The sequence below is a fragment of the Puma concolor genome, chromosome B4, assembly GCF_028749965.1.
Source record: "Puma concolor isolate L17-30 chromosome B4, mPumCon1.1.hap2, whole genome shotgun sequence".
Classification (NCBI taxonomy): Eukaryota; Metazoa; Chordata; class Mammalia; order Carnivora; family Felidae; genus Puma; species Puma concolor.
The window spans coordinates 17,882,959-17,896,799 of record NC_141673.1 but is presented as its reverse complement, the minus strand read 5'-3'; the positions used below and the strand labels follow the sequence as shown (position 1 = coordinate 17,896,799).

General features: G+C 40.8%; 1 protein-coding gene across 5 annotated transcripts in view; it reads left to right on the top strand.

Annotated features, from left to right (window-relative positions):
- Positions 1–13,841, top strand: part of TXNRD1 (thioredoxin reductase 1) — a 105,101-nt gene that overhangs the window by 32,048 nt on the left and 59,212 nt on the right. For all 5 annotated transcript variants that reach the window (XR_015253384.1, XM_086712491.1, XM_025926656.2 and 2 more), the window contains 6 exons: positions 1,007–1,149; positions 1,564–1,679; positions 2,676–2,901; positions 7,650–7,742; positions 9,728–9,804; positions 11,355–11,511. Coding sequence is in view for 4 of the 5 variants with exons in the window: in XM_086712491.1 (XP_086568617.1) it covers positions 1,007–1,149; positions 1,564–1,679; positions 2,676–2,901; positions 7,650–7,742; positions 9,728–9,804; positions 11,355–11,511 (812 nt within the window). In the remaining variant the exon portion in view is untranslated. The remainder of the gene's footprint in view (positions 1–1,006; positions 1,150–1,563; positions 1,680–2,675; positions 2,902–7,649; positions 7,743–9,727; positions 9,805–11,354; positions 11,512–13,841) is intronic.

Below are 13,841 nucleotides of genomic sequence, written 5' to 3'. Positions count from 1 at the left end.
CACCACCTCCTATGTGGTCAAGCTACTTAACCCTGAATCTAAGATTGAGACTCCTCATTTCCATGACAGTCTCTCAGTATATGTTGGTTTTCTTTTCCTTCCTTCTAAACCGCAGCTTTCCTGGAATCTGTCTTCATCCTACCACCAGAGTATATTTTCTATGTATCCTATTTTTTTCCTTGTTATTCGTGAGGTATTAATTAGTAAATGATTGATTTTTATGCATTGAAGTTCAGTATATTTGTGCCTGACTCAAACGATTCATTTTATAATAGAATTTAAAAATCGTCCTCTCTTTGGTGAGGGAGAGATTTGGGGGGACAGTGAGACAGACTCTCAAAATTCTCTGTCGATATCAAGGGTCAGCAAACTTGTTTTATAGAGGGCCAGACAGTAAATATTTTAGGTTTCATGGGACCTACTGATCTGTCACAACTACTCAGCTCTGTCATCATAGCGCAAAAGAAGCCTTAGACAACGTGTAAATAAACGATCGTTGGTGTATTTTAGTAAAACTGCTTATAAAAAAGGTGATGGGCTGCATTTGACTGTGGGGCCTTAATTTGCCTTTGTGTACCAGCCTCTGGTTTAGACACTGTTACCAGTTTAGTGACTCCAGACTACATCAAGATCCCTTGGGGGTTGTTACAGGGTAGAGAATCCTCCAGGCTTCACCATTACCCCAGCAATCAGTATTTACAATCAAAGTAAAATTCCCGTTCATTTCTAAAGAAGTAAAAAGGATTATGCATGGTTATTTTAGTTATTATGCGTGGTTATTTTAAGAATTTCCAGGAAGCCTGACATTATGTAATTGTATGGTAGTTTTCTAAAAAAGGAAAGAATATTTGAGCTTGAAAAGGATGTTTATGTGTTTGAAATGAAGGACCCTGCTGTTTTAGACAAAAAGGTCTGCCCTTTGTAACCCATGCGAACAGTTCCTGAGAAGTGATCTTCGCCAGGCGATTGAAAAGCTAAAAACATTTTGTGTTATTTTCTTGTGCAGTTAAACATGACTGGGATAAGATGACAGAAGCTGTACAGAATTACATCGGCTCCCTGAACTGGGGCTACCGGGTCGCTCTGCGGGAGAGAAAAGTGACCTATGAGAATGCATACGGCCAGTTTGTAGGTCCTCATAGGATTAAGGTAATTGTGCGACACCCTGAGGAGCTAATGTTTGTTTGTTTGTCTTGAACTTCTGTGAGGGGTAGGGGAGGAAAAGAGAAAGTGATTGTCTCGATAAAAGTAAAAGCCACTGTGACCCAAACTGTCCAGTTGGATGATTTTGCAGACACATCTTCTTATGGGCCTTTTCCGTGTGGTTGTGGCAGTGTAAGAATACTGGATTTGGGGCCAGATTACCTGGATCTGAGTCTTGGCCCTGCCACTTATTAGCCTTATGATTTTGAATAAGTCCGTTAATTTCTTAGAGCCTTAGTACGTGTTACCAAATTTTTATGAGGATCAAATTGGATAATGTGGCGAATGGCCTCTGTTCACTATAACTACAATTTTAACGAACACTAGCTTATTAAAAGTTGGCACTTGGTTTCTTTGTAGGCAACAAATAACAAAGGCAAAGAAAAAATTTATACAGCAGAGAAATTTCTCATTGCTACTGGCGAGAGGCCACGGTATCTGGGCATCCCTGGTGACAAAGAGTTCTGCATCAGCAGGTGAGGGGGCACCGGAGGGAGACGAGGAGGCACCTGTTGTTGAGTTCTACTTTTCAGTTGTTTTCTTCAAACCCATTTAGTCCATTTCCTAGAACTTCCGGGGTTTTTTAAAAATTTTTTTTAATTTTTTTAATTTTTTTAATTTCTGTGTTTCTGCCCAAAGGGACAGGGGCCTGGGAAAAACAGAAGGGAAAAAATTCTTTTATGCAAGAGAACATTTAAAAAGTTCAAAACTATAAACATGGGTCTTTCTTACCACCCACTTAACATCACTGTTAACATATAAATACATACTTATATTGAAACTTCTGTTTGAAATTTATACATGTGTGAGCATGTTTTGTAAATGTGTTAACATACTATAGTTGCCAAATGTGTCCTCTTGGATGCTTTCTGCTGAGGAGTTTCTGCTCATGTTACACATTATTTCTTCTCAGTCCCTTTTTCGGGAAGGGTATGTGATTTTTTTTCCTTTGCACCTCATACAGGGGCAGCTCAGATGGCGACTGTTGTCTTCTCCATCTTGGATGGGTTTCCTTCTCATATTTAAAAAAAAACTCATTTCCTAAAAATGCTTTTGTGATCCCTCTCATGTCTCGTGTATTCTTTACTTGGCTCAAAGATTTTGTCAGCTTTTACTCTTTATAGTTGGTTTTTATATGACAAAACAGTTATGTTGGAAGTTTTCCCCTACTCCTCTCTTGCTGATTCGTGTTCTGGATAGATCTTCCACCTCGGAGACTGTGTTTGGCTATGGGCAGCTTGAGCTGCTCCCTGAGCAACTGAGTGGCAAGAAAGGAACTGGGTCTAAGCCCTTGTAAATAGTTTTCATAGATTATGTATGTAGCCAATTGAATGTTTTTAGTTTTTAAAAGTGTATTCTTAAAGCAAAAATATTTACTTTGATTCAGTCATTACTCACATAGGAACATTTTCAATTTCTTTCTTTTCTTCCCCACCCCCCCACTTTTTTTTTTTTTTTAAATTTCTTTTCAGTGATGATCTTTTCTCCTTACCTTATTGCCCGGGTAAGACCCTGGTGGTTGGAGCATCGTATGTCGCCTTGGAATGTGCTGGATTTCTTGCTGGCATCGGTTTAGATGTCACTGTTATGGTACGATCCATTCTCCTGAGAGGATTTGACCAGGACATGGCCAACAAAATTGGCGAACATATGGAAGAACATGGTGTCAAGTTTATAAAACAGTTCATACCAATAAAAGTAAGTGGGGTTGCTGGTAGGTTTGTTGGTTTCATACTCCTGTTTAGGCAGGAGAGAGAGGGTTGGGGTAGGTGATGGAAGCGTTCCTTCTGCGGTCTAAACCATCGGGAGTGCTGCAGTTTCTCAGCTGTGATGTTGCTATATGAACTTGTACCCACTGCCACCTGGAGAGCTTTGTTCTTCTCTGCAGCTCAGTAATTTCTTTATTCTCATCTCACCCTTCTTACTTTTAGTTCTCTTCTGTTTAATGTTTCCCTTCATACATTCCTTCACTTTATAATCTTTGGTCTGTTATCCTTTGTTTCTTTGTACACACCAGTGATTGAAATAAGAGTTCAAGACTCGGCTGATTTTTAAATGTTCTTCATGAGAAATTTGTCCTTGTGTACCATGTAGTCAACAGATACACTGCATTATTCTGGCTTCTCTGAAAATGATTATCTAAATTTGTTACATAGGCTCCCCCTTTTTTTTTCTGCTTATTTAGTCTCCTTTTGAAAAGGTGGAAAAATATGCCAAGTTACATTGGGAATTGTTAACACCATCACAAGTATTTTGATATATAAAAGTGAGAAAATCAATCACTTCTCATATCTCTAATAGATGAGTTTCCTTTAGTGCAGGTAAGGATGAGACTGCTGTGTTAAAGTTAAGGAATTTTGGCTGTCATTTGCTCAGTGGGTTAACTTAGGCCCTTTGGGTGACCATGTTAAGAATCGCTTCATGTTGGTAAGAGTTCGAGCATTGGGATGAGAATGACCTACTTTCAATACTGTCCTACCATTTTCTTGCTGTATGTCTTTGGGGAAATTATTGAACCTCTCTGAGCTTCAGTTTCTTCCATAAAATTAGGATAATAACAGCAGCTATCTCAGAGTTCTTGTGAAGATTGCGTTAGCTGACACTTAGGAAGTAATTAGAACAGTACCTGGCACAGAGTAAGTCTAATACTGTTGTGAGGGTGAAGCAGCACAGGTCCTGGAAGTTACTGCTACTTGATTCCTGGAGATGTCTTTTAGGGAGTAGAAGTACATGTGATACATTTGCCTTAGGGCTGTGGTTAGGAAACAGCTGTACATACAAGTTGTGCGATGGAAAAGTAACATCTGCTTCTATGATGTCTATTTTTAATGCCAACATGCAGGGCAACATGCAGTGTTACATTAGTTTCAGGTGTACAATACAGTGAGTCAACACTTCCACCCTTTACTCACTGCTCATGAGAAGTGTGTTCTGTGTTTTTGTTTTGTTTTGTTTTGTTTTGAGAGAGAGAGAGCATACAAGCAGGGGAGAGGGTCAGAGGGGGAAAGAGAGAATCTTAAGCAGGCCCCGCACTCAGCATGGAACCCAGCTTGGGGCTCGATCTCTTGACCCTGGCATCATGACCTGAGCTGAAGTCAAGAGTTGGACTATTAATCGACTGAGCCACTTAAGTACTCTGAGAAGTGTGATCTTAATCCCCATCACCTATCTCACCCATCCCCCACCCACCTCCCCTCTGGTAACCCTCTGTTGGTTTTCTGTAGTTATGAGTCTGTTTCTTGGTTCATCTGTTGTTTTTTGTTTTTTTTTTTTTAAATTTTTTTTTAATGTTTATTTTTGAGAGAGAGAGAGAGACAGAGTGTGAGCAGGGCAGGGGCAGAGAGAGAGAGAGAAACACAGAATCTGAAGCAGGCTCCAGGCTCCGAGCTGTCAGCACAGAGTCCGATGCGGGGCTCAAACTCACGAACTGTGAGATCATGACCTGCGCCAAAGTTGGATGCTTAACCGACTGAGCCACCCAGGTGCCCCATGGTTCATCTGTTTTTTTTCTTTTGTTCATTTGTTTTGTTTCTTAAATTACATATATGAGTGAAATCATGTGGTATTCGTCTTTCTCTGACTGGCTTATTTCGCTTAGCATCTGTGTTGTTGCAAGTAGCAAGATTTCATTCTTTTTTATGGCTGAGTAATCATTTTTTTATATAAACCACATCTTTATTCATCTACCGATAGACACTTGGGTTGCTTCTGTAATTTGGCTGTTGTAAATGATGCTGCGATAAGCATAGGGGTGCGTATATCCTTTTGCATTAGTGTTTTTGTATTCTTTGGGCAAATACCTCGTAGTGCAATTACTGCATCACATATGGTAGTTCTGTTTTTTTCTTTAGCTTTTTTTTTTGTTGTTGTTTTAAAGAGCGAGAGAAAGTGCAAACAGAGGAGGGGCAGAGAGAGAGAGAAAGGGAGAGAATCTTAAGCAGGGTTCACTGGCAGCACAGAGCCCAAGGCGAGGCTTGGTCCCACGACCCTGTGACCATGACCTGAACTGAAATCAAGAGTCGGACGCTTAACTGACTGAGCCACCCAGGTGCCCCAGTGGTTCTGTTTTTAATTTTTTAAGGCTCCTCCAGAATGGCTGCACCAGTTTCTATTCCCGCCAATAATGCATGAGGGTTCCTGTTTCCCTACATCCTTGCCAACGCGTGTTTATGTTTTTTGATTTTAGCCATTCTGACAGGTGTAAGATGATATCTGATTGTGGTTTTGATTTGCATTTCCCTGATGATGAGTGATGTTGACCATCTTTCCCTGTGTCTGTTGGCCACGTGGATGTCTTTGGAGAAATGTCTGTTCATGTTTTCTGTCCATTTTTTAATTGGATTTTTTTGTTGGTATTGAGTTGCATAAATTCTTTATTTTTTTAATAAGTTCAGTATATATTTTGGATACTAACCCTGTATTAGGTATGTCATTTGCAGATATCTTCCCCCATTCAGTAGGTTGTCTTTTAGTCTTGTTGATTGTTTTCCTTTGCTGTCTGTGCAAAAGGTTTTTATTTTTTATTTATTTAAGAAAAATTTTTTTTCAACATTTATTCATTTTTGAGAGACAGAGTGTGAGTGGGGAAGGGGCAGAGAGAGGGGGAGACACAGAATCCGAAGCAGGCTCCAGGCTCTGAGCTGTCAACACAGAGCCCGACGCGGGGCTCGAACTCATGGACTGTGAGATCATGACCTGAGCTGAAGTCGGACACTCAACCAACTGAGCCACCCAGGTGCCCCCAAAAGGTTTTTAACTTGATAAAGTCCCAATAGTTTATTTTCATTTTTGTTTCCCTTGCTTTAGGAGACATATCTTAGAAAGATATTGCTGTGGCTGATGTCATAGAAAGTACTGCCGGTATTGTCTTCTAGGATTTTTATGGTTTCAGTTCTCTCATTTAGATCCTTAATCCATCTTGAGTTTATTTTTGTGTATAGTATAAGAAAGTGGTTCAGTTTCGTTTCTTTTCTTTCCTTTTCTTTTTTTTTTTTGCACGTAGCTGTCCAGTTTTCCCAACATCATTTGTTGAAGAGACTTTTTCCCATTGCATATTCTTGCCTCCTTTGTTGAAGGTGAATTGACCATTCCTTTATAATGTCTTAACATTTGGAGAGTTGTGGGCCCTTTTGAGAATCTCATAGACTATCCCCTAGTGAAATAAACCTGTGTCTGTGCATATTAACATTTTACCTGGTTACCAAGGTGTCGCTGATCTCCTTGGGTCATGGTGAACACATGCTGTGTTATTCGGTGACCTGATAGAAGCGGCCTTTGGCAGGGAGGAAGGTGAGAGCGCATTGTGTGATGTGCACAGAGATAGTGGGGAATAAAGTCGTTCTAAATGCAGAAATTGTCGTAGACATAGAAAAAGCCTAACTGGAACACAAAAGTGAGTGAGGCAGGAAGGAATTAGAGGTGAGATGAGGCCCTTATCATTTTTAGGTAAATCTGAGCTAATGCAGGTAATCTGACTAATGCAGCTCTTCTCCAAAGATTAGATTATAGCTTAACTACGAAAGACATTTTCGGTATGTTCAGATGGGCTTAACTATGTAAGAAGGAAGGAATTTGAGAAGGAAATTTTTGCTACTTATTAATGGTGAAAGTAAAATGACCCTTGACCATTTTCCCATGCAGAGTGGTTGCATTTAAAAGGTAGAGTAGAAATTGCAGGTGACTTTATGAGTTTCTCCCAGTAAATATTTTACAGGAACCCATGATTTGCTGCCAGTGCAGAGACCAAGGTTAACTGCAGGCTTGCAGAAGCCTCTAGGTGATAAGGGTTTTCATTTGTTGCAACGCAGTCTGAAGGTTATTGTTGACATCCAGGAGTGGTGAGCTGGTATGTTTAATCTCATCTGGCATAGTGCACGTTCCGGGGCTTGCTTGTTCTTCCCTACATCTTGAACAACGAAGACCACCCCTCGTCCTTATAAACGTACCTCCTTGCTCACTATGCTTTTTAGGGCTTTCTGGTTGTTTACCTGTATCATTTTGATCTACTCCAGTGTCTGTTCTTTGTTGACAAAGCTGAACGTCTGTAGCCAGAAGACAATCTCTGAATTTGAGCAGTAGTGGCTCTCCAGGGGATTGAGGGCTCTGGGTGAGTTACCAGAGAGGAGCCTGGGAAAAGCGACGTCATTAGCTGTGTTTTAGGGATTGTAGTGTGCTTTCTCTGGCTTTTTCCTTTCCCACTTTTTTCTCTTTGAATTTTATTCTGTTTGGGAACTATTGGAAAGAAAGCCCCTCTAGCAAACATTAAGCGGCAAGAAAAAGGGGGATAAAATAGAAAAATCTCTTACTGTCCTAATGATGTTATGGTGAGGGGGGTGGGACATGAAAGACCTCTCATGCCAGATTTTGTGTTTTCACTTTGGGTCAACCTGATAGGAGGGAGTTGATACAGGTCTTTGTTGTGGAGTAAAACTTTGTCACTTTTATAGGTTGAACAAATTGAAGCAGGGACACCAGGCCGACTCAGGGTGGTAGCCCAGTCCACCAGTGGTGGTGAAACCATTGAAGGAGAGTATAATACGGTAAGGAATGGACCCAGGTTAGCCCTTTATTAGAAAGCAAATAATGTGCTTATTGGATATTTGGATATTTGCTGGGTACATGTAATGGCTGCTTTCTATTTTCAAAACCTGATTATGTTCCTATTCTAAGACATCTGTATTGCTTGTGATATTATAATTTGTTTTGGGATAGGGATGGCTTCAAATTTTCTTCCATGTAACTTAAAAATATCATTTGTCGGGGCGCCTGGGTGGCGCAGTCGGTTGAGCGTCCGGCTTCAGCCAGGTCACGATCTCACAGTCCGTGAGTTCGAGCCCCGCGTCGGGCTCTGGGCTGGTGGCTCAGAGCCTGAGCCTGTTTCTGATTCTGTGTCTCCCTCTCTCTCTCCCTCTCTCTCTGCCTCTCCCCCGTTCATGCTCTGTCTCTCTCTGTCCCAAAAATAAATAAACGTTGAAAAAAAAAAATTAAAAAAAAAAAATATCATTTGTCAAATAGCTATAAAAAGACATCCTTTTTATCGTTTATTTATTTTTGAGACAGAGAGAGACAGAGCATGAACGGGGGAGGGGCAGAGAGAGAGGGAGACACAGAATCTGAAACAGGCTCCAGGCTCTGAGCGGTCAGCACAGAGCCCGACGCAGGGCTCGAACTCACGGACCGCAAGATCGTGACCTGAGCCGAAGTTGGCCACTTAACTGACTGAGCCACCCAGGCGCCCCAAAAGACATCCTTTTTAAAATTTTTTTTTTTTTTTCAACGTTTATTTATTTTTGGGACAGAGAGAGACATAGCATGAACGGGGGAGGGGCAGAGAGAGAGGGAGACACAGAATCGGAAACAGGCTCCAGGCTCTGAGCTATCAGCCCAGAGCCCGACGCGGGGCTCGAACTCACGGACCGTGAGATCGTGACCTGGCTGAAGTCGGACGCTTAACCGACTGTGCCACCCAGGCGCCCCAAGACATCCTTTTTAAATGAAGTAGAACTTCTCTGTCCTTCAAAATTTTATCTTCATAGCTCACTACTTTAAAAAAGAAAAACAGGGGCGCCTGGGTGGCGCAGTCAGTTAAGCGTCCGACTTCAACCAGGTCATGATCTCGCGGTCCGTGAGTTCGAGCCCCGCGTCGGGCTCTGGGCTGATGGCTCAGAGCCTGGAGCCTGTTTCCGATTCTGTGTCTCCCTCTCTCTCTGCCCCTCGCCCGTTCATGCTCTGTCTCTCTCTGTCCCAAAAATAAATAAACGTTGAAAAAAAAAAAAAATTTAAAAAAGAAAAACAAAACTTAAGGGGTGCCTGGGTGGCTCAGTCAGTTAAGCTTCCAGCTTCGGCTCAGGTCATGATCTCACCGTTGGTGAGTTCTAGCCCCGCATTGGGCTCTGTGTTGACAACTTAGAGCCTGCAGCCTGCTTCGGATTCTGTGTCTTCCTCTCTCTCTGCCCCTCCCCTGCTTGCACTCTGTCCCTCTCTCTCAAAAATAAACATTTAGAAAAAAAAAAAAAAATCTTAAAAAAAAAACTTAATTCAGTCATAGGCTATGTTGTCTTTGTCTCTAAACTTCACTAGATTTATAAAGGAATTGCCAACTTTTTTCCTTAATCAATGGATGAGGATTTCTGCTATATCCTGTTCAAGGGATTTTTTGTTTGTTTGTTTGTTTTAATTTGCTTAAACTCTTGCATTTTTTTTTAAGTTTATTTATTTTGAGGGAGAAAGAGTGGGGGGGGCGGCAAAGAGAGAGAATCCCAAGCACGTTCTGCACTGTCCATTGATAGTGCAGAGCCCAGTTCAGGGCTCAGACCCACAAACTGAGATCGTGACCTGAGCTGGAACCAAGAGTCAGACACTTAACTGGCTGAGCCACCTGGGTGCCCCATAGACTCTTACGTTATTTTCTTAATGAAATATTTCTTTACAGGTCTGGAAAGTGAAATCAGAGTAGCTTAATGGTTAAGTAACTTACGTGAAGTCTTTTTAATCATACTCACCTGGTATATTAATACTTTTTCAGGTATTGCTGGCAATAGGAAGAGACGCTTGCACAAGAAAACTTGGCTTGGAAACCGTGGGGGTAAAGATAAATGACAAGTAAGAAAATTTTATTGTGTCTTACTGAATATTATTTCAGTTGTTGATAATACTGATTAATAGTGGAGTTTTAGATTGTTGGAGTTAGTTTTTATCATAGTTGGAGATTTCCCTTTTTAAGCCTAGAGATCTCTTCCTTCAGTGCCACTCACGTTGGTATTTTCTCTTTGTTTTATTTTGTTTTTTCCTTTTCAAAATCTAAGTGGAAGATAGGGCGGCTTGCAGTTTGTTTCTTTAATGTGCAGTGTATAGAATAAAAGAGTCTAACCCCCCAGTTAATTGCAGGCATGTGCTTTGAGCTTTACTAAATAATACGTAGATCTGAACCATGTTGAGAGCTACTAAGTTTTAGGATGATGAGTGGTCACTGCATTTCGAGTGACAGCTACAAGTATGAAAAACTTACTTGCAAGGGTTGAAGTTAAAATCCTTTGGCCTATAGCAGTAGAGGAGATAACTGAGACTCAGTGGTATCTGCTTATCTGCTGTCTGGGGTATTTCCCAATATCACCTTCCTTACAGCCAAACAGAAACAAGTGCTGTGAATGGGAACTGCCTTGGAAGCTAAAAAATAAAGGTGGTTTTGTTTTGTTTTGTTTTTGTCCCTTCTAGGAATAACATCTATTCTGGAGAAGAGACTTCCTAATCTTAGTGTGAGGATTTTTGTTTTACTTATTTTTTAACTAGGGTAGACAGAATTGTTGAGGTCACCAATAAGATTTAGCAGACCAAATATTGCACCAGCATAATAAACACGCTAGCCTATTTCCAGGGGGTCCAAAGCTTAGATTTTATATAATGGAAGCAGCTAACACTTATTCTGCACTTACCGTGAGCCGTGGACCGTTGTGCTGAATATTTTGTACCTATTTTCATTTAATCCTCACAGCCCCTTAAGGTAGTTGGTGGCATCCCTTTTCTTCTTACAGTGTTCTCATTATTATTGTTCGCACTAATAGGTGGGAAAATAAAGCTCAGAGATATTAAATAGCCCTCCCAACATCATAGAGGTGACAACTAACAGACCTATAGTTTAGAATACACATATTCTTAACCACTCTGTTGTAGTTTTCTCCCAGGTTTTCTTACAGTTTTCTTATTCCAGAATTGTCTCTAAGCTTTTAAAATACTCATTTATTTTTATTTTATTTTATGTATGTAGGTATGTATGTATTTTTAAAATTTTTTTTTTTTTTTTTTTTTCAACGTTTATTTATTTTTGGGACAGAGAGAGACAGAGCATGAACGGGGGAGGGGCAGAGAGAGAGGGAGACACAGAATCGGAAACAGGCTCCAGGCTCTGAGCCATCAGCCCAGAGCCTGATGCGGGGCTCGAACTCACAGACCGCGAGATCGTGACCTGGCTGAAGTCGGACGCTTAACCGACTGCGCCACCCAGGCGCCCCTATATGTATGTATTTTTAAATAATACGTTAGAATGCTGCCCTTTGCTAGAGTCACAATTTTGGCTTCTTTGGGAGAAAGGGGAATTTTTTTGTTCCACTTAATTAATAGGAGTAATTGATGATTTTAACTGAATGAATTTTCAGGACTGGAAAAATACCTGTCACAGATGAAGAGCAGACCAACGTGCCTTATATCTATGCCATCGGCGATATATTGGAGGGGAAGCTCGAGCTCACCCCAGTAGCAATCCAGGCAGGGAGACTGCTGGCTCAGAGGCTCTATGCTGGCTCCAATATCAAGGTGAGCTTGTGGCTGACACCTGTTGATACTGGTTTTAGTAACACCACTAGTTCTCTAGGGGTAGCTGTGAAGTTTTCCAGGTCTTGAATAATTTAGTTCTCTTGCTGGTGGCATCCTACATGTGCTCTATTAACTGTATTCCAAACAAGACATCGTTAAGACTGCTGTGTCTTTGTGACTTTGTTATGAAAATTGTCATTCCTGGAATCACACTGGGAAAAAATGAGCTTGACTAATCAAGTTTCAGCACTATTATTGTGTTCCATATTCTCATAATAGTTGGATTTTACCCTAATTTCATTGTTGCCAATTTCAGGATAATTTTCTAAATCTTTTTATGACACCTATCTAGGCTCTACAGGGATTTGGGGATCTAGGTGGTAATCATGTGCAGAGCTGCTTAAACCAGAATTCAGGCTTTATTACCTTGTCCTTTCTAAAAATATGTCTTCTGCTCTTGGAATGCTTAATGTGTTATATTAATGTTTTAAAGTGATTTTTTTAGTCATTGTAGGAAATTGAAACTCTTAAGTGTGTTTCATGGGACTAGATGTCATGGAAGGAATAAATATATTCTGATTATTTTTTAAGCTTATTTTTTGGAGCAGTTGCACGTTCACCGCGAAATTGAGATGAAGATCCGAGATTTCCTGTGTTAGTCCCTGCCTGCATACATGCATGGCCTTCCTCATTACCAACATTCCCTCCCTAATTAATTTTTTGAAAGGATTCCAGGAGCATAGATTGTAAATAATTTAGTCGCTACCCATTTTTCTTGCACATATCATCATGGGTTGATTTATGTTGGTTTCGGGAACAGAAACCTCAAAGAACACAGCTTGTCAAATTTGTGACAAGCATTCCCAGTGCACCTGGGGTTAGTTTGCATAGTCGTATAATACGACCTCATGTTTTGAAATGAACAGGATTGAGGCTAAAAAGAGTTTGAATCCCAGATTGTCTGATCATCCAGGACGTATAGCATCTGGTTCATATTACTGTTTGGGGTACATTTAACTGCTTCTTTGAGTGAGTCCTGTTTTGTGTTCATTGTTGCAGTTACTGACCAGTAAACTGAGAAAAGCGTATCTACAGATATAGCTTGAGATGCATTTGATTTGCTCTTGACCCTGTGTCTTTGTGTTTCCCTAAAGTGGAGATATTTTTATATACCAACAATAACCAAAGGGAGCACTTACAAAAATCTACTCCTAAATAAATTTGAAGTTAAAAGTAGCACAAAACTCTTCAAAACCTTTCCTGAATGTTTGCACCCGCTTTGGACATAGACAGCCTTCCATGTGTGGGTGTGGTGCTGTATTCTGTCCTCTGCTCGGTAGAGCAGGTGTTTTCTGAGAGGGCCAGAAGCTTTTATCAACGTCAGAATTTAATGTAAGTTAAAATTAAAAGACTCTTTTTTGTTTTTTTCCTTATCTGTAGTCTAATAATAAGACAGATGCTTGACCAAATAGGAAGATCAACAGGTGCTGCTCAGGTCTCTGAGTTTGAAATCTTACTGGTCTGTTCATCAGTGTAGTAAATAAAGTCGAAATGCCAGCAGGTATCAAGGTTAAATGTATTGGGGGAAATCACATATTTTTTTTTAAGCAACTGCATAATTCCTTTAATTTCGCCCAATGTGTGTGAGAACTTTAGCACATATCAGAGAGGTGAGGGAATCCATGCCTGCCTGTCTCCCGAAGAAGCAGCTGTCTATGGAAAAGTTTAGCTTAACATAAACACCTGGCTGAGTTTAATCCCTTGTGGGATTTTAAGAGAGCCCAGATTGAATTGTGGGTGTTCGTGCCTTCCTCCAAAATTGCTGTCATCTATTCCTCATCGCTTCCCAAGAGTGTTCAGAGGAAAGGAGACAGAGTGTGACGTTTGAGTACTTGGGACATGCCTGGTAATGTGCTAAGTGCTTTGTATGCATTGTCTCATTCAGCCTCAGGGCAGCTATGGAGATTGCTGACACAGTCCAGGGAGATTAGGTAACTGTGCAAAGTCACAAGGCTGGTAGGCAGCCATAGCATAAATGGAAGTCTCCAGTACTGCTGTCTTTTTTTTTTTTTTTTTTTTACATTTATTTATTTATTTTTTTTAAAAAAATTATTTTTAACCTTTATTTATTTTTGAGACAGAGAGAGACAAAGCATGAATGGGGGAGGGTCGGAGAGAGGGAGACACAGAATCTGAAACAGGCTTCAGGCTCTGAGCTGTCAGCACAGAACCCGATGCGGGGCTCGAACTCACGGACTGTGAGATCACGACCTGAGCCGAAGTCGGACGTTTAACCGACTGAGCCACCCAGGCGCCCCTACATTTATTTA